The 27,864-nt window shown below is 34.4% G+C and overlaps 1 protein-coding gene across 1 annotated transcript; it reads left to right on the plus strand.

Annotated features, from left to right (window-relative positions):
• The first annotated feature begins 286 nt into the window (after window positions 1-286).
• Window positions 287-27,864, plus strand: LOC109061086 (CBFA2/RUNX1 partner transcriptional co-repressor 2). Its single transcript, XM_042759071.1, has 11 exons — window positions 287-464; window positions 15,147-15,290; window positions 16,446-16,687; window positions 16,771-16,860; window positions 19,772-19,981; window positions 21,203-21,446; window positions 21,527-21,612; window positions 22,914-23,121; window positions 24,768-24,836; window positions 25,026-25,216; window positions 26,871-27,864. Exons 1-11 carry the CDS (start codon window positions 347-349, stop codon window positions 27,135-27,137), a joined length of 1,869 nt encoding a protein of 622 aa, XP_042615005.1. The 5' UTR covers window positions 287-346; the 3' UTR covers window positions 27,138-27,864.

Consider the following 27,864-nt stretch of genomic DNA (forward strand, 5'->3'; position numbering starts at 1 on the left):
ACACACACACACACACACGTTTTTTTCATTTGAGGACTTTCCTGGATGACCCCAAAGGGAGGTTTAGTCAGATTTAGCTCACTTCTGGGGACAATTTGGTCCCCAAACTATAGCTAAGTAAACACACACACACACACACACACACACACACACACACACACACACACACACACACACACACACACCTCTTTCACACACGTCTTCTCACTTACATACAAACACACTCAGTCTGTATGTCTTGTAAGAGGAGTCGAGTGTGTGAGTGTGTGTGTCAGGCTTTACTTAAACTAATGGCTCCCAGGCGTGCAGCGGGGCCAGACACACTGGAGCCGAGAGCCGAGCAGGAATGCCACTACAAACACAGAGAGAGAGACTGACGGACGCAGAGAAGTGCTTGGAAAGAGATTTTGCTGTGGAGGAGATTGGATGTGGATTTGGAACAGCAGTCTGCCCAGTGTGTGTGTGTGAGTTCAGGTCGAGTGTGTTCACATCTGTTGCCCTGCTGCGTTACGTCCACAGATGGAGGAAACGTCTTGCAGATGGACGTGAAGTGATTGTAACGATTCAGATAGAAACAGGCTCCTGTGCTCTTTATCATGTGTTTAAAGGACGATATTCACCCAAAATAAAGCGATGAAGCTCATCAATCAGGCAGCTTCGGTGTCAAATATGTTGACATTTTCTGATTAGTTTAGCACTTTAACACAAAACACTTAAAAACTCACAGTGCACACAAATATTGGGGTCGATTTTTAATTAGAGCTGCTTTGTGTAAACCTAGCTAACAAAATTGGTTCTACGAATGTTTTCCTAAAGTTCCCATTAAACGTTATTTCTGAATGTTCTCGAACGTTACAAAATGTCCAGTGTGGAAATGTTCCAAAAACGTTAAATGAACATTCCATTGATTGTATCATTTTGCAAACATTATGCGAATGTTACTTTTGATGGTTCTCTGAAACAAATAGTAACATTTAAAAAACGTTAGATGAACGTCCAACTAAAATGTTTCAGAAAAACATTCCATAAACAATGTGTAAATAATGTTTTTGTGCTGACGTTTTGAGAACATTATAAGACCAGATAACTTTCAATGAGTGTTCTATTAACGTTCCTGGAAGAATGTTTAATCAGGATGATGAGAGAACCTTGCCAGAACATTAGCTAAAGTTCTGAGAACATTCCCTGTTAGCTGGGAATATATTTATAATTTGCGATTCCCTTGCTTTTTTTCTGGGATTGGCTTATCCTTGAAGTATAATGTAATACAGCTTTAGAATTTGGCTAAAAGAAGGCGTTTTAGAAGGCAGCATATGCTTTTGTGTTGTTTTGTGGCCTTAAAATACTCGCAAGGTAGGCAACAAATTTTAGAACTGAGCTAGTCCCAGGGTTTTCCATTTAAAACAGACTTTCTGTGGCGTCCTCCATTGTCTCCATATGTGGTGTAATGGCCACACACTCCTTTCAGATGCATTTCAGAGCAGAAAGTCATTGTTTTGTTTAAGCCGAGCTTTATAGATGCACATTTACATGCAAATGAAGGGAGCTGGTGTTAACACTCATTAACTTGAATAGCAGGCCAAACACGCTCCCTCAAGAGCACAGAGCACTGTTTGCACACAAGCCACAGGTTTTACATGACTCTTGATTTTTACTCCCTCCATTCATGCAATTTTTGATCGCATATTAGATGGGCTCTGATCTTATTATATATGATATTAAAAAATTAAAATATTTATAAAACATGATAATATTATTTCTATTTAAATATATACAATTTTGTATAATATATATAATTTTTATATTTTATTATTATTATTACCATTATTTATTTTTACACAATATTAACTCATATTTTCATTACAAATATCAAAATTCACCAAAAATGGCTGACGCTAGGCTGAATGATGAGTTCTGATAATCTCCAGTATTGACTGATTAATCAGGCTGGATTATATATTGCTCTTTCACTAAACTTGATGAATTTGTGTTATTTCTGCTCGTATCGGGTTTCGTTCTCTCTCTGTGATGCCAAAGGCTTGAGAAATCTCTGAGTGTGAGGTCATGCATTTTTGACTCTCTGTTTGGACGGGACGAGAGATTGGCTGCTAGTCAGGGCTCTGTTTATTTGTCTAGAGGTAGATGGAGAGGAAGATATCTGCCACATGACACCATATTGTAGATAATGTTTCTTATTACAAGTCAGATTTTGTTCAAATTTGCCTCCCTCACCCCAGTTGAAAAGAAAATGATCTTTCATGCACATGAAGTGTTTATTAATAAAGTTTGGAATAATTTTCCATGTTTTTTCATTTGTGTGGAGAAAGCACAATTTCAGTCCCAGCAAACAATATATATATATATATATAATATATATAATATATATATATATATATATATATTATATATATATATAAATAATATTTATTTATTTATCACACACACACACACACACACACACACACACACATATTATTATTATTGATGTTATTATAAAAATGTAACAATTGGGCGTGACGGTTGTAATTATATTTTAAAAAAAAAAACTAAACAAAAAACTTTTTATTTCAGCTAGTTGCCAAAAATGACCATTTCTCATTTTTTATTTTGTTCTTGATGTACTGAAATAGCTGACATATTTATAAACCCTAAAGCAGTTTCTCAACACTATTGTGAATATATATTGTCTAATACAACTAGCTTTAATAATAATTCTAGCACTGTTTGTTGTTCGTCAAACAATTGAGATTTTGTGTCTATGTTATTTCTCCTCAGTGTTTTTACAAGAAACATCTGGTTACTTGAAACATCAGTTAGGTCTCCTAAGAGCAACTCTGTGCAATAAAATTGTACTTTTTTGGATGTGCAAGAAGTTGAATAGTTCAGCCTATAATAACGGCACACACAGCATGAGGTGTTATGGGTAACTTCCCCTTTCTGCGATTGGCATGTATTTTGTTTAGCCTTTAAGTGCCAGGGCAGTTAGTTATGTTAATGAGTCTCCTCTAGTTTAATGTATTGAACAGAGCAGTGGCTGATTGGCCAGAAGCCATGCAGTGGGTGTGGCCTAGGCTGTGACATCAGCAGAGAGAGAGAGAGAGAGAGAGAGAGAGAGAGAGAGAGAGAGTGAAGGAGGCGTGGAAGATGTTCTAAATCCCGTAACCCATCTGGAGTCCATCTGTGCCTTGCTGGCGGTGGGAAGGACTCGGTCTGCAGCGCTCACATATGTGAGAGAGTTTCTGACACATGCCTCACATATGAAGAGAGAGCAAGCCACTAAAGCAGAGTGATTTACATTGTTTGGAATAAGACACGAGCAGAGCGGACTATCATAGAGAGGAGGTGAGCTTCATCTCTCTGTGTTTTCATGCCTTTAGTTGTTTGTTTCCGTTCCACTGGCTTTTGCTATTTTATGTTTGCATCTCTGTACTGTATTCCAGGGCTGTAGATATAAGGTGTTTGTGTTTGTACAATATAGTATTACCATGGTACTTTTATGCGTGGATTAAAGGGTCTTGGTGTTACAAACCTCTGAAAGCCATTTTTTAAAAGAATTACCATAGTATTCCTGGAAGTATCTTGAAGAGCTTTCTAAATACCATGATATTTTATTTTCTGTGCTGTCATATATGTCAGATATACACTTCAGTATGGTACTTCCATTACAAAATAGTACATTATGAAAATTATTCAGTATTTTCATGTCTATACAGAACTGGTTAAACTGTTTAGTGCACCTAAATTATATATATATATATTAATTAATATATAATTATTTATTAATATAATATCTAAATATAATTAATATAATTATTCATATATATATATATATATATATATATATATATAAAATATGAATATATGAATTAATTATATATAATTATATAATGCATCTGTATAATATTAGAATATAATGTAATATAATATTAATAAACAGTTTTATTCAGTTTTTCTTTTTGTTGAATTGAAAACTCATTAAAACATTGTTAACAAAAAATTATTATTAATCATATGAATGAGGTTATATCTAATGCAGAGTCACATAATAGCATTTGGTATGCTGTTTTTATGTTTGTATAATAGAAGTGATTCATACCTTTATGGTCATGGAAAAGCTGGAATAATCAGGGAATTATGAAATAGTGATTTGGGAGGCTGAAGAAGGTCAGTCATGGAAATGAATAACATCATGGAAAGTTTTTCTGCTCCTCTCTGAGATATTTCATCAGCTGGAAACTGCTCCTTGAGAGTGTAATCTCTATAAAAAAAAATACTTGATTGTGAATAACTGGAAAACTCAAGCGGGTCTCGCTGTTTGAAGCGTTTCCACGTGGCAGGAGCTCGAGGTGTGATGATCTGTGATGAGATGCCAGCTGGAGGAGAGAGAACCTGCTTCAGCTCTCCTTTAACTGTCATGCAGGAAAGACTGTGTGGCATTCGTTTTCTCAGACCAGTCGATGAAATAATTAGGAATGAGAAGGTTAACGATTAGATCTATTGTTCCTCGTTGAGCTTGCTGTCATATAGTGAGAATATAAGATGAATCTGGAGAAGCTCAGATCAGGTCTGAGTTCATATCTAGATCTCAGGCTTTTCATGGCAGATTTTAGCAGATCTGGGCCCAGGTTTAGCTCAATCACACTGCAGTCCAAGAGAAAGATTCGAGATATGAAGAGACTGTCTCGCTGCATTTCATTACTGACGTCTGTCTCTGAGCGCTGTGTGTTTCTGCAGGTCTGCTGTGTGTCACCTTAACACAATCTACAGCTGCGTTCTGACAGACACACAGCAGAGAAAGACTGCACAGCGTCATACTGACAGCACAGCGTGTGTGTGTGTGTGTGTGTGTGTGTGTGTTTGTGTTTCTTTTTTCCCTGTTGACATGCTGCCTGCTTTTCAGCGTTTCAATCTCAGAGCTTTGGACTGGAATCCAACTAGCGTCTACTAGTCCTCCGTATTTAAGTATAAAGCACATTTTAGCACTGTTTCTAGTGTTTATTCTTTTATTTTTTTTTAATTTTTTTTTGCTTTAGACATTTACAAAGTGATGGTAGGAGATCATAGTATCATAGTATTTTTTATAAACCACTATTCAAAAGATTAAGGGTTGTGTAATGTTTTAGAAAGAGGTCTCTTCTCTTCACCAAGGGTGCATTTATTTAATCAGAAATACATCAAAAATTGTGAAATATTATTTTAATTAAAAATAACTGTGTTCTATGCTAATATAATTTAAAATATAATTTTTTTCCTGTTGATGCAATGCTGAATTTTCAAGATTATTACTCTAGTCTTCAGTGTCAGGATTTCAGAAGTATCCTGAAAAAAAAAACAGCATTTAATTAAAAAAATATATAAATCTTTTTTTTTTTTACATTATAAATGTCTTTACTGTCACTTTTGATCAATTTAATGCATCCTTGCTGAATAAAAGTATTAATTTCTACTCACTGACCCAAAACTTTGAAACACTTGGTCGGTAAGATTATGCAATGTTTTTAAAAGTTTTGAAAGTGTCTTCTGCTCACCAAGGCTGCAATTATTTGATCAAAAATACATAAAAAATAGCTAAATATTATTACAATTGAAAATAACTCTTTTGTATTGTAATATATTTTAAATTGTAATTTATTCTTGTGATGCAGTTCTGAATTTTCAGCATCATTACTCCAGTCTTTATTGTCATTTTTCACATTTTTGTGGAAACCATGATACATTTTTATTTTCAAGATTCTTTGATGAATAGAAAGATCAAAAGAACAGCATTTATTAGAAATAGAAATCTTGTGTAACATTTTAAATGTCTTTAATGTCACTTTAATGCATCCTTGCTGATTAAAAGTACTATATATTTTTATATATGATGGTTCTTAATAATTCACCTACAAAAACATACAAACAAGTACCGTTGCATATGAATACATCACACACACACACACACACACACACACACACACACACACACACACACACACACACACACACACACACACACACACACACACACATCTATAGAGCAGCTGTTGAGTCACGCTGAAGCAGGAAGTTCCACATTAGCTCTGCTGAAGCAACACTAACTGTCGTCTTGTCATCAAGACAGCGGCTGATCCGGCCGATTAGCCTTAAAACAACCGTTTGTCTGTTGCGTCTGATGGAGCGGTGTGTGTGCGGCCATTGTCCCTCTTCACTCCCACTTTGACCTGCTGTGTGGTCTGAAGGTCTGCTGGACATCACAAGAGTCACTAGTAGCCCTAGTGAAGATGTAGCGCTGGGCGGCTTGTGCTCAGTGACCCCGAACAGCACTCTGTGGAGGCCCTCAGGAGCCCTGGAGGAGTCTAGCTAGAGACGTTTAGTCTTTAAGGGCCCCATAATTAGAGAAGATCTAACAGAGCTTGACACAATGCTTGCTGTGTGTGTGAGAGTCATGATGGTATCAAAAGCATGGTACTTTTGATATTTACTGTGGTACTGAATGATTAGTGCATCAAGGATTTTACCTCATACTCCTAAAAGAATACCATTGTAAATTATTTTTTTTTTAAAAGCATAGTACTATTATTGAACATAATTGTTAGAATTTTGTTTCAAACCTTTCTTAAGAAACTAATATATATATATATATATATATAATTTGTATACTATTATGGTATTTATTTTTAATGTTTTCATTTTAATTCTAGTTTTAGTCATTTCGTTATGTGCTTTTGTCATTTTTATTAGTTATTTTTATATTTCAATTTTATTTTATTTTTAGTTTAAGTTTTAGTCATATTTGTGTGCCTTTTCATATTTATTGGTTTTTTTAAATATTTCTGTTTAACCTTATTTTTACTTTTACGTTTTAGTAATTTTATTATGTGCTTTTGTCGTTTTTATGATTTATATTAAAAATATTTGTGTTTAGTTTTACTTTTAGTAATTTTGTTACATTATTTTTTTTCCTATTTTTATTAGCATTTTATCAGAATTATTATATTTAATTTTATTTCAGTTGTTTTAGCAGTTTTGTGCTTTTGCCATTTTCATTACTTTTTTAATATTTCGACTGAAGTTTATTTTTATTTCAGTTTTTATTTTTAATTTAGGGTTTAGAATGTTGTTGTGCTTTTGTCATTATTATTAGTATTTAATAATTTTTTTGAACTTTATTTTTTATTTTTTATGTATTTATTTTTTTATTTAATTTTATTAAATAAAATTATTTTTGTTTAATTTTTTAATCATTTTGTTATGTGCTTTTGCCATATTTATTTATTTTTTTAATTTTTTAATACTTTTTATTTTAGTTTAAGTTTCTATTCATTCTAGTTCTTCAACTTCAGAATTTTCAGTTAGTTGCAGGGCACATTTTTAATTTTATTATTATTATTATTTATATTTTTCTTTATTTTATTACCAAAACATTTTTTAAATAGTTTTAGTTATTGATACCAACACTGACAAGTATCAGCTGGTAGTACTTTGATATATACCATGGTTCTGTTTGGTTTCACATGATATTTAAATGCTACTTAACTCACATATTAGTGCCCATAAGTGACAAATATATTGTCCAGATTTGGTCCAGACAGCATGCTGTCCATCTGGACTGGAGTATCTTTCTCTGTCATCAGGCATGAGTTGTGATGCAGCTGGTCCAGGGATAGTTTTGGCTAGAAACGCACCTGAAGACCCTGCTTATATCAGACCAGATGTGTGTGTGCCAGAGAAACACTGACATTAACATTTCAACAGGCTCTTATCGAGGTCCACAGCTTGATCTCTGTGTTTCTAAAACCAAGCGGAAGGAGCCAATCAGAGCAGCCACTGAGTGAGTGATTGATCAGCCGGCCAATCAATTAGTGCCACAGAGGTCAGGAGGGCAGCGATTCAACGAGCAGATGCTTCCGATGAGATGAAGGACAGCGACTTTAGTCATGACACACACAAGCAGTTTCCTGTTAGTGCATATTACTGCAATCAGGATGTCAGTAACTTTCACTTAATCATGCAAATGTGCATCTAAGTGTGTGTGAATGTGTGAAGTCCTTCTCAAACAAAAACAAGCTGAAAATGCGGTCGGACGTAATTGAAACAGGCTGCAGTGATGAAGAAGTGAAATAAATAAATGAAGTGAGATTCATACTGAATACAAACAAAATATCTGCCAAGAGCAGTCAAAATACATCTATTTTTGACATATATTCTCTGGAAACATCATATTTGAAGCAATTTTCTATGGTATTTTTTGTAAATCTTTTATACTTTATTGTTAAGGTTTTGTCACTGTAATATGGAAACTACTCAAGCGAGGTCTGAATCATTAGAATCTCTTTCTAGAATCATGTTCATTTTCCAGATACTGTACCTTCTGGTTCACTGATGGTAATATCACGGCACTTTGATGGTATTTAGTAATTTTAAATACCAGTTAAGTAAATCTCAAATGTGCCTTTACAACCCAATCATTCATCTTCAAGTGCTAATCAATAGCTTTGACTTTAAGCTCATTCTGTTAAAATACACTGAAAAAAAAATAGTTTGTTTGAACAGTTTTACTCTGAAATTGCTAGTAAATTTCACAAATAATTGCAAAAAATTACAAATAGCACTGAATTAAATGTGAAATTTTGAAGTAGAATTTCCTTGTAAAACGTACTTTAACGTTATAAATATTTTTTTTTCACTAAACCTCTAAAAGCAGCAATAAATCAATTTCCAGTGAATGCAGTTGAGAGAGTTGAATCACCGGTCAGTGAATCGAGGCCCAGACTCTAGATATAGTTGAAGTGTCTGGCACTGATGAGCTCAGGGTCAGCTGATGATTTCACTGAACATGTGCATTCGCTCAGACGTCAGCATGCATGAGGCTTGGACCTGTTGCTGAGGCGAACGCAGCAGATGTGTGTGTGTGTGTGTGTGTGTGTGTGTGTGTGTGTGGACTGATAGGCACCAGGTGCAGCTTTTGTTTTGCCTTCCTTTCTTTAACTCTCCCTCCCTCCTCGCTCTTCTCTTGTCAAACTCCTATTTTCCTCTTTCCCTCCCCGCAGGAACTTTTTATTGCTCTTTCAGAGCTCAAGAGAGTTATAACGGTTATGTTTCTTCAACTGGAATTCTATAAATGAGACAATAGTTGGATTATAGAGCTATAAAATGAATGCAGCTCATAAGAGCAGCTGAGATCAGTTTTGAGTGCAGGTATTTTATAGGCCAATCCAAGTTTGAGACGTCATTGAGATCTTTTTCTACATGCATTTTGTTGTTTGCATTTGGCATTATTTTTGCTGTTCGCGATGCATCAGAACAGGTTACAGTTTACACTTTTTTTCGTACAATTGCAAGTTCGCAATTTTTTCTCACAAAAATTGTGAGATTTAAACTCAGAATGTTAATGATGTGAGATATAAACGTGCCTATGTAAGAGAAAAGTCAGAATTGTGAGATATAAATTTGTAATTCTATGAAAATGTACGAATTGTGAGATGGAAACTTGCAATTCTGAATTGTGATATAAACTCAGAATTCTTAGAAAAAAAGGTCCAAATTGTGAGATTTAAACTTACAAATAAAAACAAACAAACAAAGAAAAAACATCTGAATTGTGATGTAAACTTACAAATTAAAAAAAAACATCTGAATTGTGAGATATAAACTTACAAAAAACAAACAAACAAACAAACAAACAAAAAACATCTGAATTGTGATATAAACTTACAATTTAAAAAAAAAACATGAATTGTGAGATATAAACTTACAAAAAAACAAACAAACAAACAAACAAAAAAACATCTGAATTGTGATATAAACTTACAAATTATAAAAAACAAAATCTGAATTGTGAGATATAAACTTACAAAAAAACAAACAAACAAGAAAACATCTGAATTGTGATATAAACTCAGAATTCTTAGAAAAAAAGGTCCAAATTGTGAGATATAAACTTGCAATTCCTAGAAGAAAAACAAGTCCAAATTGTGGGCTATAAATTACAATTTTGAGAAAAAGTTCAGAATTGCGTGATTTAAAGTTGCAATTCAGAGAAAAAAGTCTGAATTGAGGGATATTAACTTGTAATTCTATAAAAAAAAAAAAAACGCCTGAATCGTGAGATAATAAACTGAAAAAAAAAAAAATATTAATCTGAATTGAGAGATATAAACTCTTGCAATTGCAAGAACAAAGTTTGAATTGTGAGATAAAAATTTGCAGTCATCTTTCTAATATTTGTATTGGTGGCAAAAGGAGCTTCCATAGATGCAGACTCTTGAGATTAGCTGGTTCTTCTTCCTGAGGAGCAGAAAGTCTCCATGTAATGTCTAAGAGAAACGTTTGAGGAAGTGTGCTTCTGCGGAGGGATCTGGACACAGGTGACTGTTGGAGACTCCAGCTGTCCTTCACACCCCCATCAGCTCCATATGGTGGAGGAACAGAAGGAGACGGAGGGGGAGGGAAACAGAAACATCCGTCCCAGCTCTTTCTCTCTCTCTCACACACACACACACACATAATAATGATCCGATAGCTTAACCCTTTGTGTCCGTGGCTGGAAGCAGCTCTGTGTGGGTTGGTTTTGCTGATGTGTGGCTGGAGGCTTTTGTCCCGCACTCTTTAAATGATTTCTAAACACTCGGTTTGGCCGCATTGAAGCGCTTTTAATGGAAATTCATAGATCATTTTAAACAAAGACAGGCAGGGCTTTTAAATCACCTCTTTGTGCCTCAATGTTTAATGTTTTGGGGGAGTAAAGCTCTTTCAGATGGGTTTGGTTATATTCTCAGAGTCAGCACATGTATTCACAACCAAATCAACACAGTTTATGTTTTCATATGCTTTAGGAGAAATCAGTGTTGTATGCATATCCCTCGTCTTGCCAGAAATGTTATAAAGAACCATTTGTTACTAAAGGTTGAGTTGCATTACTTGATGTTTCATTGTAGGTTCAGAATCAAACCTGTTTTGAGAAAAAAAAAAAAAAAAAAAAAAGTCTGAATTGTGAGATTTAAACTCAAAATTCAGAGAAAAAAAAATATTTAAAATTAAAAATGCCTTTTAAATTTCAAATCAATTCCTGAATCTGAATTAAATTTGAACCGAAGTGGCAAACATTTGAATTTGAATGCAAGAAAGTAGAATTAAAAGGAGTGTTCAGCTGTGCATCAATATAAATGCATAAAATATGCATAATATGCAGGGTTATTATCTAAAAAAATAAATAAAAAAAAATAAAATTTTTAAAAGGTTTGTTCATTGAAATAAAGCTGAAATAAAATAAAATATTAAATGAAAAACTTATTTTAAATGAAAATATGGACTGTTTCCTGGGCAACTAAATGAATTAAGCACTAAATAAAGATTAAATGTAAAAATAAATTAAACATAAATAGTAATATTTAAAAAATAGTATTAATAAAAATGTATTAAGAAGCTATATTAATTTAAATGAAAATTGAAAATTTAAAATTTAAGTAAAAAATACAAATAATAAAAAGTATAATAGTAAATCAATAATTAGAAAATAATATTGATGCATAAATAGAGAGAGCTGCATAGTAAATGTTTATAGTTTATGCTTGGCAAATGTCATAATAATAAAAAAAAGGTGAAAAAATAACTTATTTCAATTGTTTTGCAGAATGATCTTTGTGACTTTTATGTATTAATTTCAAAATTTCATAAATATGCATAAGCACATAATTAAAACAGTAATATGCTTTGATGCATAATATATTATGCATAAACAGATATATATAATAGTTATTAATTTCTCTGTGGTGAAGCCATGATTAAATATGTTATATAGCATGCAGATTAAGGTTTCTCGACATCATGAGATGTGTCAGATGACCAGCTAATATTGACAGTGATGTTTAATAATAGCAGTAAGGAATTTTCCCTCTTTATTGGAGCTTTACGAGACGGTGTGTAACAGGTGGCAGTCAGAGGAAGCTGAGCGTTTGCTGTTAGCAGATCAATATTGATCCGCACAGATATCCTGGAGCTGTGCTGCTGCTAACAGACCTGTGTGCTCTCCCGCAGGGATCCGATCTGCAGCTGTGCACGAGGAGGTGTGTGTGTGTGTGTGTGTGTGTGTGTGTGTGTGTGTGTGTGTCTCAGGTGGAAGGCAAGGATGCTTCTGCCTCGTAGATCTCGAGCAGTTCAGTGACTGATAACCAAAGACTCCACACCTGCCTTGTGTCCCTCAAACCAAAAAAGAGGACACATTTAAGAGCTGGAAGTATCTGCAGTTTGAATACACTTGATTTTTATAAGTCTTTGTTTATTCATTTCAACTGTGCATCAATATAAATGCATAAAATATGCATAATATGCAGGGTTATTATCTAAAAATAAACAAATAAATAAAATTTTTAAAAGGTTTGTTCATTGAAATAAAGCTGAAATAAAATAAAATATAAATATTAGATGAAAAAACTTATTTTAAACGAAAATATGGACTGTTTCCTGGGCAACTAAATGAATTAAGTTGAAGTTAAGCACTAAATAAAGAATAAATGTAAAAATAAATTAAACATAAATAGTAATATTTAATAAATCGTTTTAATGAAAATGACAAAAGCACATAACAAAATTTAAAAAAAAATGTAACAAATTAAACTGAAAGTAAAAAATACAAATAATAAGAAGTATAATAGTAAATCAATAATTAGAAAATAATACTGATGCATAAATATTACTATGGCTTTTGAGAGAGGGACAGCCATTATAATGACAGTTTATGCAATTTATATTATTTAAATTCAATGCAATTTAATAATATGCATGCACAATTGCTCAAGTGATATGAATGGTTATTTTTCACAACATTTACACACAAAAAAAAAAAAAAAAAAAAAAAAAAAAAAACTTGAAAATTAAATTTGTTAATTATAAACAAACCTGCTTGATTTAAAAATTATAACTTTATTCATAATCTCAAAATGACCCGTCTAGCCAATATATATTAATTTGTAATATTTTATAATAAACATGATTCCAATTTGAGTCATAAACTTTTATCATATTACCAAAATGTAGCTTGACTGGCAGAACTGTGTCTTGTGTTAAGTCGCTAGTGTTGGTTGAGCTGTAGTTCTCCGCAGGTGTGATGCTAATCTCTGCTAACAGACGGTGGATACGGGAGGGTTTGTGTACATCCTATGGTGTGGCACAAACCCAAATGGCTGGGCTTCCTGTTTCTCCCAGTCCTTCCCGCGTTCTACTTCCTGCCTCCTAGGAAGGAACCAGGTGTACATGCAAAGGAAAAAAAGCTGGCATGTGATTTTTCAGTCAGGCATTAAGAGGGGCAGCCTGAAGGACCCGGAGCGGGGCTCAGGTGCGCTCGCAAACCACAAGATCTGTGTCTACGTGTGTGCAAATGTGTGTCGCACCTGTGACTGCGCCGCATTCGATTACTGAGTTAAGACGATGGTTTTGTTGGAGACTCTCAATAAAACACATGAGAATGAGATTCATTGCAAACCATGAAATATATTGGTCCTTCAGCATTTGATTTGTCCTTCAAACAATGATTTGAAATATATGGGGGACCAAACTTGCAGAAATATGTAATAAATAAATAAATGTAATGAGAGGAAAATAAATATGTTCCTATTTGTTTGTTTGTTTGTTTTTATATATTATATTTTTTATATATTAGACTGCAGGATTTGTCCTCCATAGAAACATGATTTGTCTTATTTAATTATGTTTTTGTGATTTATTTTATTTAATGCAGTGCACTGCAGTGTCATTTTATTATCATTGATATACTATCATAATTTTTGTTAATATTTTTTGAATTAGATTTAATTTTTTAGATGTTTTCACTTTCATTTTGGTTAAAGTTTTAGTAATTTTGTTTTGTGTTTTTACTTTTTTTTATATATAAATGTGTCTATAGTTTTTTATTAGTTTTGGATAAATTTTTTTAGTACTTCAAGTTAAACTAAAGGAAAATGAGAAATGTTGCCTTGGCAACTAGCTGAAATAAAATAAGTTTAATTTTTAAAAGGTTATGTTATTTTAAGTAATGATTTTTTTATGGTTTCAGTTATAATTAACTATAACAACCCTTGCTCACAACAACAAAAAAAAGACAAATAGAGATATAATCACATTATATAAACAAATAAATAGCAGCATATTAACTATAACTTGCAAAATGTCATATTTCAAATCACAATAATTTCTGCTCTGTGGCGAACTCGTCTGTTAATCACGACTGGAACGAAACGTAGAAATGAAGCGCTATAACAATCCAATTAAAAGCTGCCTTACTTTTCATTGTTAAGCGGAGAGGCCTGTTTTAAAACTATACAGCGAGAAACACATTCACTGCATTAGTTTCCCATGAATAAACATTAAACAAAACACGCTTTTCACCCAGAGAAGCGCTGTCCGTCTGTGAAAAGTCGTCTGGTGAGAAGCGTTTCATGACCTTTGACAACTCGATCTGTGTGGGTCTATTAGCCGTCTTTGTAAAAGCATTTCCAGCGGTCTGATATACTCCAAATGAGGCCGATGGCTTCTCTCACGGATCTTGTAGAACAATAGCGCCTCTGATCTACGACTTTTGGGCCTGGTGGTCTATTCAAAGACAGAAAGTATGCGTTTAGCCCTTGACGGCTTTTGTGAAGCCTAGTTAGCGAGCGTGAAATGGCTCGATTCTCCATTCTTAAGCGAGCTCAATGATCACCCTTTCTTTCTGCCGAGGACAAAACCTGGTTCATTTGCACTTCAGCCGTCGGGATGCCACGGCTCTTAAACGGGGCAGAAAACATCTGGTGTGCAGCAGAAAGGACGATGGGTTTAGTTAGGGTGCAAGGGCTTGGAAATGCATGCTGCTTTAAAAGGTTTGGGCTCAATTGGATTGGAGGCGTCTTTAAACATGAAGTGCATATCAATGCATGAGACACAATGACTACATTTGTGTTTGCATCGCTTGCACTGGTGCTTCTGGGAATGTTTTGGATGCAGATGCACACTGAAAGTGGTTAAGAAATGATTGCATGGTGATTTTATGAGATCAGAGATGTTCTGCTGCCAAGAATCTGCAGCACTTTATTGGGTTTTAATGGAAAACTCAATATGAACAAACAGAAACGTTCATGATTAGGAAGATAATAAGTGATCTGTCAGTCTCCAGCTCAATCTCTCTGGTTTTTCAGACAGTGCAGAGAAGAACGTTCCTGCCATGCCCGGTTCCCCAGTGGATGGAAAGACTCATTCCAGACCAACCGTCTCCATCATGCCCCCTCTACCCTCCGTCAACCCCAGCGGACCTCGACCGGCAGCCTTCTCCACCACAGCATGTGAGACCCGCACACAACACCGCATTCAAACATGCACGTGACACTGGCTCTAGTGTGTCCCATAGGATGACATACTACCGTTTCTGCAGTACGCATACTATGCACAAGATTGGAATTTTCTGTATGCATGGAATACACGAATTAGCCATTGCATTTGTCAACATTTGCAGCATGCAGTGTACTTGAATTGACCTTCCATTTCCAGCGTGACTGATAAACCAAAAGTGATTACAGATGGATTTAATGCAGTCATGTGACAACATTGTAGCACTAGTTGTTTATAATGAAAAGTAATCAGCTATTTCCACTCCTAATGGTGAGTTTTTAATGATTCTACTTATTTATTTATTTTTCACTGAAAAAACAAAAAACAATGCAATTTAGTTAATATGTACACAAACATGTATTCTTTATGCACTGAATACCTGAATTATCTATTTGTCAAAATAGCAGTATGTAGTATGCAATTCGCAGTATGCAGCTGAACACAAACACAGATGTCTTAATACTGGCATAGACTCTTTCACCAGCAAAGTGCATACTGTGGTTTAAATGCATAGTAGTGCATTTACATTTCATCATTTAGCATGCATTTGTATGCAAAACAACTTACTTTGAGGAAAAAAGCCATTTACCTTACAGGAGCAATGAACCGCAGCACCAAAATACAAAGGAAAACCAGAGCAAAAGTGAAAAGAGTGTTTTTGCCGAAACAAAGAGTCGTTCATTTATGATTAGTAAAATGGTAAAACTGAGTTTTCATATATTATTAGCCATAAACACAACACTTCAGGACAATGTATGTGGTGAAAAACAGGGGTATTAACATAAACTATTAAAAACATTTTTGTTAAATTGAAATAAAGCTGAAATAAAATAAAATATGAGATGGAAAAAGCTAAACATTAAACAAACTAAAAAAAACGAAATAGATAAAAACAAACAAACTGAAATTGAACATAAATAGTGAATATATATATATTAAAAAAAGACTAAAGCACATAAGAAAACTAAAATTAAAATAAAAACTTGAAACATAAAATATAATAAAATGTAAAAGAAAATTCTAAATTTTAATAAAAACTATTATTGTATATAAATAATACTAATTATGTGTTTGCAGATCATTGCTAACCACATTCTGTGTTTCTGCAGTGACTAATGGGATCAATCATTCTCCACCGATGCTCAACGCCATTCCCTCGCCGCCTCAGCGCTACAGCAACGGACCCTCATCATCATCTTCCTCCTCTCTGGCCAACCAGCAGCTTCCAGCCACCTGCGGCGCGCGACAGCTGAGCAAACTCAAGCGCTTCCTCACAACACTGCAGCAGTTCGGCAACGACATCTCGCCCGAGATCGGAGAGAGCGTCCGGAACCTGGTGCTGGCGCTGGTGGTGCGTCTCTCACACTCGCCATTCACCAGCAACGTTTGCTCACATGTGAATCAGAGTTAACAAGCGATGTGTTTCTCCCACAGAACTCCACCGTCACCATTGAAGAGTTTCACTCCAGACTGCAAGAAGCTACAAACTTCCCCTTGAGGCCCTTCGTCATTCCCTTCCTGAAGGTAAAGGCCAATAAAGCAATAGTTGAGCTAAAAAAGAGCAATTCGCCCTTCTTACTGTTGTTAACCAGGGTTATTAAGGTTAATAAAAACAAAAACTGTTAAAACATTTTTGTTAAATTGAAACAAGCTAAACTAAAATAAAATTAAAATAAAAAAAAATTGAAAATTGGGATAAAATAGTAAATGGGGGAAAAAGTGAAATATTAAAAATTTAAATATTTATAATTTTTTTTTAATAAAAAAAGCTAGAACTGAACTTAACATAAATTGAACATAAAAAGAAAAAAATCAAATATTGAAATATTAAAATAAAAAATTAAATATAAAAAAGGTATAACTATTGAAAATATATGAAAAAAATATAAATATATATATATATATATAGCTGAAAAGATATTTAGGATGAAACTGATGTAAAGCTGCTTGAATTAGATGATTTTAACTTAAACTATTAAAACATTTTTGTTGAATTGAAATAAAGCTGAACTACATTTACATTTAGTCATTTTGCAGATGCTTTTATCCAAAGCGACTTACAATTGGGGTAGAAAATTAGCTAAAATTAATTATAAATATGAGATGGAAACACTAAATGTTAAACTTAATCTAAAACTCAGTAATTGAGTGAAAAACTAGTATTTGCATTGAATTACTAACTGGAAATAAATAAAAGCTAGAACTGAGCTAAAAAGAAATGGAACCTAAATAGTAATATTTTAAAAGAAAAAGCTCTGACAATATTATACATACTGAAAATCTTATAAAAAATATACTCAAAATATTAAAAAAATCTAAAAGAGAGCAAAATTATTAATTAAAATAACTCTCCTGTCCATACTCGTTTGAGTCAAGGTCAGTCAATCTCAAAAAAGGACATAAAAACCATAAAGTGCAATAAAATCGTCCGTATGAAAGCAGGAATGCTGATTTGGCGTTATTAGTGAATTCCTGAAACTGATGTGTAGCTGAGTGAATTCACTGATTTTATGATACCATGCATGATAGCGATGCTGAACGGAGAAAGTGGAGGTGTCTCGTGTTTTCTTTGGTAATTTATAGAGCAGACTAAGACTTCCGAGAATTCCAGTTGGTCGGAAGTGTGAAACAGGACTATAAACCGTTGCAGGTTTTTTACGGGGCTGCGCTGCATATGGAGCTCGGCAGCGGTTAACACAGCCGTGCCGAAAAACTGCCTGCGCAAAATAAAAGATCGTGAATGACAGGCAGCATATGTGAGAGGAGGACCGAGTTAATCATGTACAGAAATGTTTGTCACACTAGTAATAACAACTACAGAGATTCCTGTCCTGGTTTAGATGTGTTTGGAAAACATTTGAAAGCCTTCCAGACCGTTTTCTTCGGGTGTCATGTTTAATATATTCTGTGAAAACTGAATTGTTTTGATTATCACCAGTAATGAATTGTTCAGTGATGAAGCCTGATTCACAAACGAATCATTCTTTTGATGTGGTTCTTTTCAATGATTCAGTCAAACCAATTCATGAATCACTTGACTGTAAGAAAACTGTGGATTGAAATGTTCAAACCATAAACGCAACACTTCTTCATTTTTCATTTTTCATTCCTGCTAAATTTATGTGGAGAAAAATAGGGTTGTTATTGTTAACTGCAACTAAAACTTATTTTAAAGCTAAAATAAAAAAGATAAATATAAGATGGAAAACGAAACTTTAAACAAAGTAATAATCAGAAATTGATTGGACAATTAACTGAAATAAATTTAAGATGAAGGGCTAAAATAACTTGAATTAAAACTTTAATAAAAATCTAATTGAATCTAAATAGTAACATTAAATAAATAATAATAATAAAGAAAAATTTAAACTAAAATTTAAATGAAAAATGAAAATGTAAAACAAAAGCACTTAAATACCTTGATATAAATAAAAATTAAAACTTTGAATGATACTAAAACTTTTATAAAAATAAAATTAAGCCTAAAAATAATAATAATAATAATATATATATATATATATATATATATATATATATATATATATATATATATATATATATATATATATATATATATATATATATATATATATATATATATAATAATGAAGAAAAAATGCATTGAAAAACATTGAAATAAAATTAAAATGAAAAGTGAAAATACAAAACAAGCTTATTTCTAAATATAGTAAAATACATTATATAAATAATAATAAAATAACACTTAAAGTGGCTCATTTATAGTGAAAACATCATAATCTGTAAATATGACAACTAAAATCAAAACCATTTATTATATGTGATATGATTTAATTCAAAGCACAGTGATATGAGGAGCATCTGTGCCTTTTTATTTAATGGAAATACATAAAATTCTGCATGCATTTTCATGTTTGAGTGACAACTTCAATGACTCTCTGAATCATTTTATAGAACTGATTCAAATTAACTAAAGTAAAATTAGCATGTTTTACTGAGTTACGTGATACGCGAGTATTTTCCCCTTATGTTTGCCAGATGATTCTTCATTTGTTCACATTAGGAATCAGACTCACATGCTCATCATGTAAGAAATGAACTGCTGGCTCTGGTTTGTTTCATCTTGCCGATTGTTTCTCTTCTCCGTTTCCATCCTCCCGAGGCTGAAGTGTTTTCATATGAAAGATTTATTGACTATTTTGATGAGATGTTGGTGTAAAGCGCTATAATGGCAAGCAGAGTGTGCAGTGACGCTGAACAGACGCCTCGGGCGAGATCTGCTTTGAGTTTGCACGCGCGGCGCGGCTCCTCCGAGTCTGTCGGGGAACGAATCCTCTTGACCTTTATCTTCACTCTTATCAGGAAAAATGCCTGCAACGTGGGTCTGATTACTGGCAGTGTGGCATTCAGCTGATGTTTGTTGTGCGGTGAGATGAACACAGTGTTTCTCCTGCAGGCGAACCTGCCCTTACTGCAGAGGGAGCTTTTGCACTGCGCTCGAGCCGCCAAACAGACTCCAGCGCAGTATCTGTCCCAACACGAACACCTCCTGCTCAGCACCAGCGTCCCGTCACCAGCCGACTCCACCGAACTACTGCTGGAGCCCAACGAGAGCAGCAAACGCCACAGTCCTAACAGGTACGAGCACATAATATGTGACCCTGGAGCACAAAACCAGTCATAAGGGTCAATTTTCTTAAATTGAGATTTATGCATCATCTCAAAGCTGAATAAATAGCTTTCCACTGATGTATGGTTTATCAGGAGGACAATATTTGTCTGAAATACAACTATCTGAAAATCTGGAATCTGAGGGTGCAAAAAAAATCTAAATACTGAGAAAATCATCTTTAAAGTTGTTCAAATGAAGTTTTTAGCAATGCATATTACTAATCAAAACAAAGTTTTGATATATTTACAGTAGGAAATTTACTAAATATCTTAATGGAACATGATCTTTACTTAATATCCTAATAATTTTTGGCATAAAAGAAAAATCTATAATTTTGACCCATACAATGTATTTTTGGCTATTGCTACAAATATACCCCAGAGACTTAAAACTGCTTCTGTGCTCCAGGGTCACATATAAAGATGCCTGAGAAATAAACCCTGGGCTTTTCTTTTAAATAAACACCATGGCAGCACTATAGTAAACTTATACTTACATATAACATGATTTCAGCATAGTTTTGCAGTATTTCAAAAGAATACCATGATATTACTGTGGCAACATTTTTTGACTAATTATAAAAAATGAAGACAGAAGTACATTAAAGTTGTAAATTACAGTAAACATTATTGATAAAAATATTACAAATTATGTTAATTTAAATAAAGCTGTAATAAAATAAAATATAAGTATCAGGTGGAATACTTGAACTAAATGAAAAGTAAAAATGTTGTCTTTGCAACTGATTGAATTGAGTTGAAAAACTAAAATTAATAACTGTAAATGAATAAAATATGAAAATGAACTAAAACTGAAATAAAAAAATACATTAAACCTAATAATAGTAATATTTAAATAATAATATTAAATATTATTATTTAAATGTAAATATTTATTTAAAATAAATAATAAAAATGACAAAAGCACATTACAAAATTAAACTACAATTAATCTAAAAGCTTAAATTAAAAGCTAATTTAAATAATTTTATATAAATACTAAGATAATGACAATACTGTAAAATAAAAAAAAAATAATAATTTTTCATATTTTAATAAAGTTTATTTGTATGTCTTATATGGTAAAATGTCCAATGGTATTTACTGTAAGTTGTTTAAAAAAAAAAAAAAAAAAAAACTGGTATTGTCATTGTACAGGCCCAAAAGTGTTAATATGAATTGTTTCTTATAATTTTTTTATGATTTACTCCAGAAGAAAGAGAATGGTTTCCACGAGCGTCCTCCCGCCTCCCTGGAGCCTCCTGCCAAGCGAATCTGCACCATAAGCCCCGCCCCCAGACACAGCCCCGCCCACCCGCTGCAGCTCCCCGCCCACATCCACCCGACTCCGCCCCCTCTGCAGCACTACGCGCTGGATGACATCAGCACACCGCACCTGTACAGAGAACCGCAGCGGATCCTGGAGCTGAGGGAGCTGAAGGAGCGGCCGCGGCTGACAGGTACAACACACAATATGAGCAGAAAAGCTCGACTGTTTCTCAAGTTTTGAGGATCTGACGTGTTCTGTGGATGTTTTCAGGCAGTAACGGAGGCTACCGTGAGGAACCTGTAGACCACAGACTGACAGACAGAGAGTGGGCTGAAGAATGGAGGCATCTGGATCATGTAAGACTGCAAAACCTGGCTTGTATTTCACCTGAAAATCAAGAATAAAATAAAAAATATACATATTTTCGTGTTATTTTAATTTATTTACTATTATGTTATTTTTTATGCCATTGTTTTTGTTTTATTTGTATATTTTAAGTTTTTATTTTAATTTAGTACTTTTGTTTTTGTCACTTTATAACGTTTTTTAATCATTTTATATTAGTTTTTGTTTCACTGTCTATTTACCTGTAATTTATTTGTATTTCAGTTTTAGTAATTCTATTGAAACATTTTTCAGTGGGTTACCAAGGCAACATTTAAGTTTTTCCAACTAATATTTGCATATTATTTTAATTTCAATCAATTAAAATTATTTTAAAATAATTTTAGTTATAATCAAGCACACAATGAAACACTTAATACTGTAATGCAAAAAAAGGCAAAAAAAAAAAAACTCATTACTTTAATGCAAAACATGTATATTTTTTAAACTGAAGTATCATGATAGAATGGCTATAAATTTTCGCTGATTTAAATCATTTTATTTCAGTTCTGAGAATAGAATCAGAAACAAACTCAAAAGCAGAAAATCCAACACACAATATACTGAGGAAAAATGTGTTTAATTGTCCTTAAAATAATGCAAAAATAAAATGCATAGTCATAAAATAGAGCTATTTTAAAATGGAAAATTAATAAAGTAGTCATTCAGGACCATGGCATATGAAATAAATAAATAAAAAAAGAAAAATATATAGGACAAAAAACATGATTGTTAGTAAAGTCTGCTTAACTTGCTTAATTAAATATTTTTAAATGAAAGATCAAATATTTTTTAATTCATACATAACATTATATTAAATAGTATATAATATTATAGTAACTAAATTAAAGCAATGAGCCCCAAGAAGCCGTGGTTTACAGTAAATTTACAACAGCGAAGGCGTGTTGTTAGAAAAACCCTCTTAACTGTTATAAATTCACTGTAAACCACGGCTTCACGGGGCTTATTGCTTTTATAAAACGGTTATTCAATACACGTATTAAGGTTTCACAGAATAAAACAGATCAAATAAAGTGTAATGATATTAATAAAAACAGTATTCTTCCACCAAACAATGTAGTTCCTCAGAAACAGTGGTGGTTGCAACACAAACGTAAACACAGGTGTATGTTTGAAGAGTTACAACAGCTTCGGACGCGGCTCAGCCAATCAGAATCAAGGACCGGAACTATCCGCTTTATTAAAGTATGTAATGTGTGAATATGTAAGTTATTGTGAATTCTAAGTGTTTCTGTCGTGTCTCTGGTTGTAGGTGCTGAACTGTATCGTGGACATGGTGGAGAAGACGCGGCGTTCGGTGAGCGTTCTGCGCCGCTGTCAGGAGTCCGACCGCGAGGAGCTCAATTACTGGAGGCGACGCTCCAACCCACACGACGACGGACGCAAGAACGGATCGGCCGCAGGGAACGCCCCGTTCAGCAAGACACACAGCCCTCTGTCAGCCGAGGGAGTCAACGCAGGTGAGTCGCTCAGGAGGTCAGAAGCATCTTCCAACTTTGACCTTTGTTGCTGCAGACCTTTCATTTGAATCCCGTTACCGTCTTTACTCACAAACTTATTTTGTAGAGTTTGAGGCAACTTTTCAGAGCGTAAGACAAGTTCCCTCTAGAAGTGGTGATGGTCAACTGATTTGCTTTTGATTTCTATAGTGCTTTATACAATACAGACTCGATTACTTTTATGACCACAAAAAAAAAAAAAAGAAAAAAAAAGATCTGATTTGTAAAACCTCAGTTGTCGTAAAAAAAATGGTCACACTTGTGTTGTTGGCGGTCAGAAATGACCATCATTGGAAATGAATGTGAAATACGCAAAAATATGAAAATACAGAGAATTTTTTGTGTGTGAAATATACAAATAATTCACAATGCAGGAAAAAAAAAGTGCATAGCAATGAAGGGGTGACACTAAAATTTTAAGAGTGCAAAACAGACCCCCCCCCCCCAACAGACACGACATTTCAAACAAAAAAAACCTAAACCTTTACAAAAAGTTGTCTTTGATGATGTCTATATAAATCCAAATCCACAACTTAACAAAAGTATTTATGTCTAAAAACATCTAGCCTTTTATACAGAGCTCTAAAGGAATCTAATGGCTAAACCCCTATATTTCAGATGTGTTTTTTTTTTTTACTCCCACTTTTTTACTCATGAAATACTGCCATAATTGAAAAGTAACAGAAAAATATTAGAATCAATTTTTTGTATTATTTTCAATGGGAAAAATGGATCACAATCATTGCATGAATATTAAATAGTACCATGAAATTCTCTCAAAATACAAAAGAAAAAAAGAAAAAAATATTATCAAACTAAAATATATTACATTGATTTCACTGAAAATAAAAAAAGCTACATTTCAGGTGTCTTTGACATTCCAAAGTCAAGTGTGACTCCCAAATGAACAATACCAGAGGGTTAAAGACAGCAAATTGAGTTCAACAACAGAAAATGAATCAAAATAAAGCATTAATTTAACAATAAATTAATTTAACAATAAATTAATCATTCAGCTCAATCAGTTCAAGTTTTGTTCTCATCCGATAGTTTCAGTGCAGTCAAATTGATAATATTACTGAATATTAAAGAGATAGTTCACCCACTGACTTCCATAGTATGGAAAAATAAATAAATAAATATGGCGACCGTCAACTGTTTGGTCACCAGCATTCATAAAATGACTTTTTTGTGCTCAGAAGAAGAAAGAAACTCGTACAGGTTTAGAACAGTATGAGGGTATTTAATGACAGAATTTTCATTTTTGGGTGAACCGTTGCTTTAAGTGTCTTTTAAAACCCAACAAACAGATGAAGTTGTGTGTGTGTGTGTGTGTGTGTGTGTGTGTGTGTGTGTGTGTGTGTGTGTGTGTGTGTGTGAGAGAGAGAGAGAGAGAGAGCCTGCTGATGGAGCAGGTGTTGTGTATTTGGGTCCAGGCTGAGAGAATATCGTCTCAAGCGCTGAGGTCTGGCCGCGTTCCTCACCGCCATCTGTGACCAAACGCTGCCCAAAACTCTGCAAGCGGCTCACGTGCCTCCATATCCGTCCCTCCTGCAAAGCGTTTCGGTGCTAATTCACTCTTAATATATTTGTTTTGTGTCCCGCAGACTCTCAGAGGGATCTTCCCGTGCGTGCCGGCTCTGGCTACGTGCCTGATGAGATATGGAGGAAAGCCGGTAAGGGCGGCAACCCAGGTGCACCCTGGGAAACCTGTTTTCTCCCCTACCACCTGTTCATCAGTCTTGTTTCTCATTAATCACACTTTCAGACTCAAAGCTCTTTGCTGGATGTTGATTCTTGTTTTATCGCAAGTACATAGCATGCTTGACACAGAGTGTTGATGCGTGTGTGGTTTGATTCTGCAGAGGAAGCGGTGAACGATGTGAAGCGCCAGGCGATGGACGAGGTGCAGAAGGCCGTCGCCGAGGCCGAGCAGAAAGCCTTCGAGATGATCACCGCCGAGAGAGCCAAGATGGAGAAAACCCTCGCCGAGGCCAAGAGGAAAGCCACCGAAGATGCCATACAGGTCATCAACGAGCAGGAAGACTCCAGCGAGGTGAGCGTCACGGTGAACACGCATTCATTCAGTCAGCAGCCGCAGATGCTGCATGCACTGATATAACAATGCATCATGAATATTTAAACTGGGTCATCTTTTCTGCCTTCCTTTTTATGCAAATGAGGCTCATTATAATGCAAACATTCGGCTGACTGAATCAACATTTGGTTCTTTTAAAATCTACATTGGGTGCTTGAACAGCACAGAAAGTGCTTGCAAATAACAAATAGCACTATTAGAAGACACATTAAAATATAACACACTACCAAGGTTTGGGTTTTTATGTTAAGACTTTTTTGTTCACCAAGGCTTCATTTATTTGATCAAAGGTACTATAATAACAGTAAAAATATGAAATATTATTAGCAATTAAAATAGCTGTTTTCTATGTGAATATTTGTTAAACTATAATTTATTTCTGTGACATGCAGCTGTATTTTCAGCATCATTACTCCAGTCTTCAGTGTCACATGATCTTCAGAAATCATTCTAATATGATGATTTGCTGCTCAAGAAACATTTCTGATTATTATCAATGTTGAAAACAGTTGTGCTGCACAATATTTTTGTGGAAGCGGTGATACATTTAATTATTCAGGATTCACAGATGAACAGAAAGTTCAAAAGAACAGCATTTATTAGAGAAAGAAATCATCACATTATAAACGTCTTCTGTTGTAATGTATGTGTGCTCTGTTTCGGTGTGTTTTTGGCTCCGTCGTGTTTCCCAATGTATGACCTAGTTTTCTCCGTGTTGTCCTGATTATGTTAATTATCTCATCAGTCCCAGTGTTTAAAAACCCTGAGTTCTGCCTTTGGTCTCCGTCCGTTCTCATCTCTGTATGGTTTATGCGTGTGTGTTATCGCCTGTGAGTTTGTTTATTAAAAGTTACCATTCATATTCTTCATCTTCGTGAGTGTTTATACGCGTTACTTGGCAGCTGTCACTTTTGATCAAGTTAATGCATCTAAAATAATTAATTTCTTACAACAACAAAAAAAAAAATAATTCAACAGTAGCATGTATACCATGGTATTTAATGAAGTACCATGGTACTACTAAACAAAAGTTACTACCTACATAAATAAGTTTTTACTTTTAAGGTCTGTCACCTTAAATGTGTCCCTGGAGCACAAAAGCGGTCTTAAGTCTCTGGGGTATATTTGTAGCAATATCTAAAAATATATTGTATGGGTTATAATTATTGATTTTTCTTTTATTCCAAAAATCATTAGGATATTAAGATCATGTTCCATGAAGATATTTTGTAAATTTCCTACTGTAAATATATCAAAACTTAATTTTTGATTAGTAATATGCATTGTTATGCATTGATTTTCTCGGTATTTAGATTTTTTTTGCACCCTCAGATTCCAGATTTTCAAATAGTTGTATCTCAGACAAATATTGTCCTCCTAACAAACCATACATCAATGGAGAGATTATTATTCAGCTTCAGATGATGTATAACTCTCAATTTCGAAAAATTGACCCATATGACATTTATACACACACATATATTTATAGGTCAGCTTTAATGCCACACTGCTGATTAAACATACTTCTAGAAGATTTGTGTATTGTTTGTATGTTTCTAATGCTGTAAGCTGTAATTTTCTGATTCGCTCACAGTCTCTGTCTGGTTCTCAGTGCTGCTGGAACTGCGGCCGGAAGGCGAGCGAGACGTGCAGCGGCTGTAACGCGGCGCGATACTGCGGTTCCTTCTGTCAGCACAAGGACTGGGAGCGGCACCATCTCATCTGCAGCCCGGGGCTCCAGGCGCAGCCCAAATCCATGTCACGCGTCCTGGCCAAAGCCATCCCGAGTCCCAGCCTGGAGAAAACCTCCAGCACCTCCAGAGCATCCACACCAGCCACCCCAGTGTCCTCCTCCACACCGGACACCGGCGGACACTGAGACACAGCAGACAGAGAGACACATGGATTTTAACCGCCGGATGTGACAGAAGTAGGACGTTCAGACACACTTATGGACAGAGGGACGTGTTTTTGGCACCGCTCTGCGTGACTCAGCGTGCAGATATGATCCGTTTTACTTGCACAAACTGTTGTCAGTGATTCGTGAGCGTTTGTGTGTGTGTGTGAGTGTGTGATTGTTTCTGTAAATACAATATCAGAGCAATATAAAGTGATGGATTCACCAAAGCAGTCAATGCTGTGACCTGTTCATGTTCATCATTATTATCCGACAGTGTTATCAGAGCTGCCATAGAGAAAGAGTGTGTGTTAAACGTGGGAAACAAACCCTGATCAGGGTCCAGATGTACAATCAACAGCTTCCAGTACAGTTTAATCCACCAAACCTGGTCTGTTTGTATCCACGCGCAAAGCTCTGCCATCTCAGGAGGATGTTATATGTATATAATTTAATTTTTCGAGTCGAGGTGAGTCTTAGGCTGTTTCTTTTCTTTGATTTCCACGTTGGCGTCTTCAGCTACCTTCGTTTCGTACGGTACACCACATGATGAATTATTTTTGTTTTGTTTATTATAAGAATGTGTAAAATATAACGGTGCAAGAGAATGTTTATTTTGTGAGCTACTCTGTGACATTCATTTCTTTTCTTCAAGAATTCTTGAATATTGGTATGAAGTAGATATTAAAAAATAAAGACATTAATGTGA

Source organism: Cyprinus carpio, chromosome A6 (assembly GCF_018340385.1).
Source record: "Cyprinus carpio isolate SPL01 chromosome A6, ASM1834038v1, whole genome shotgun sequence".
NCBI classification, from domain to species: Eukaryota; Metazoa; Chordata; class Actinopteri; order Cypriniformes; family Cyprinidae; genus Cyprinus; species Cyprinus carpio.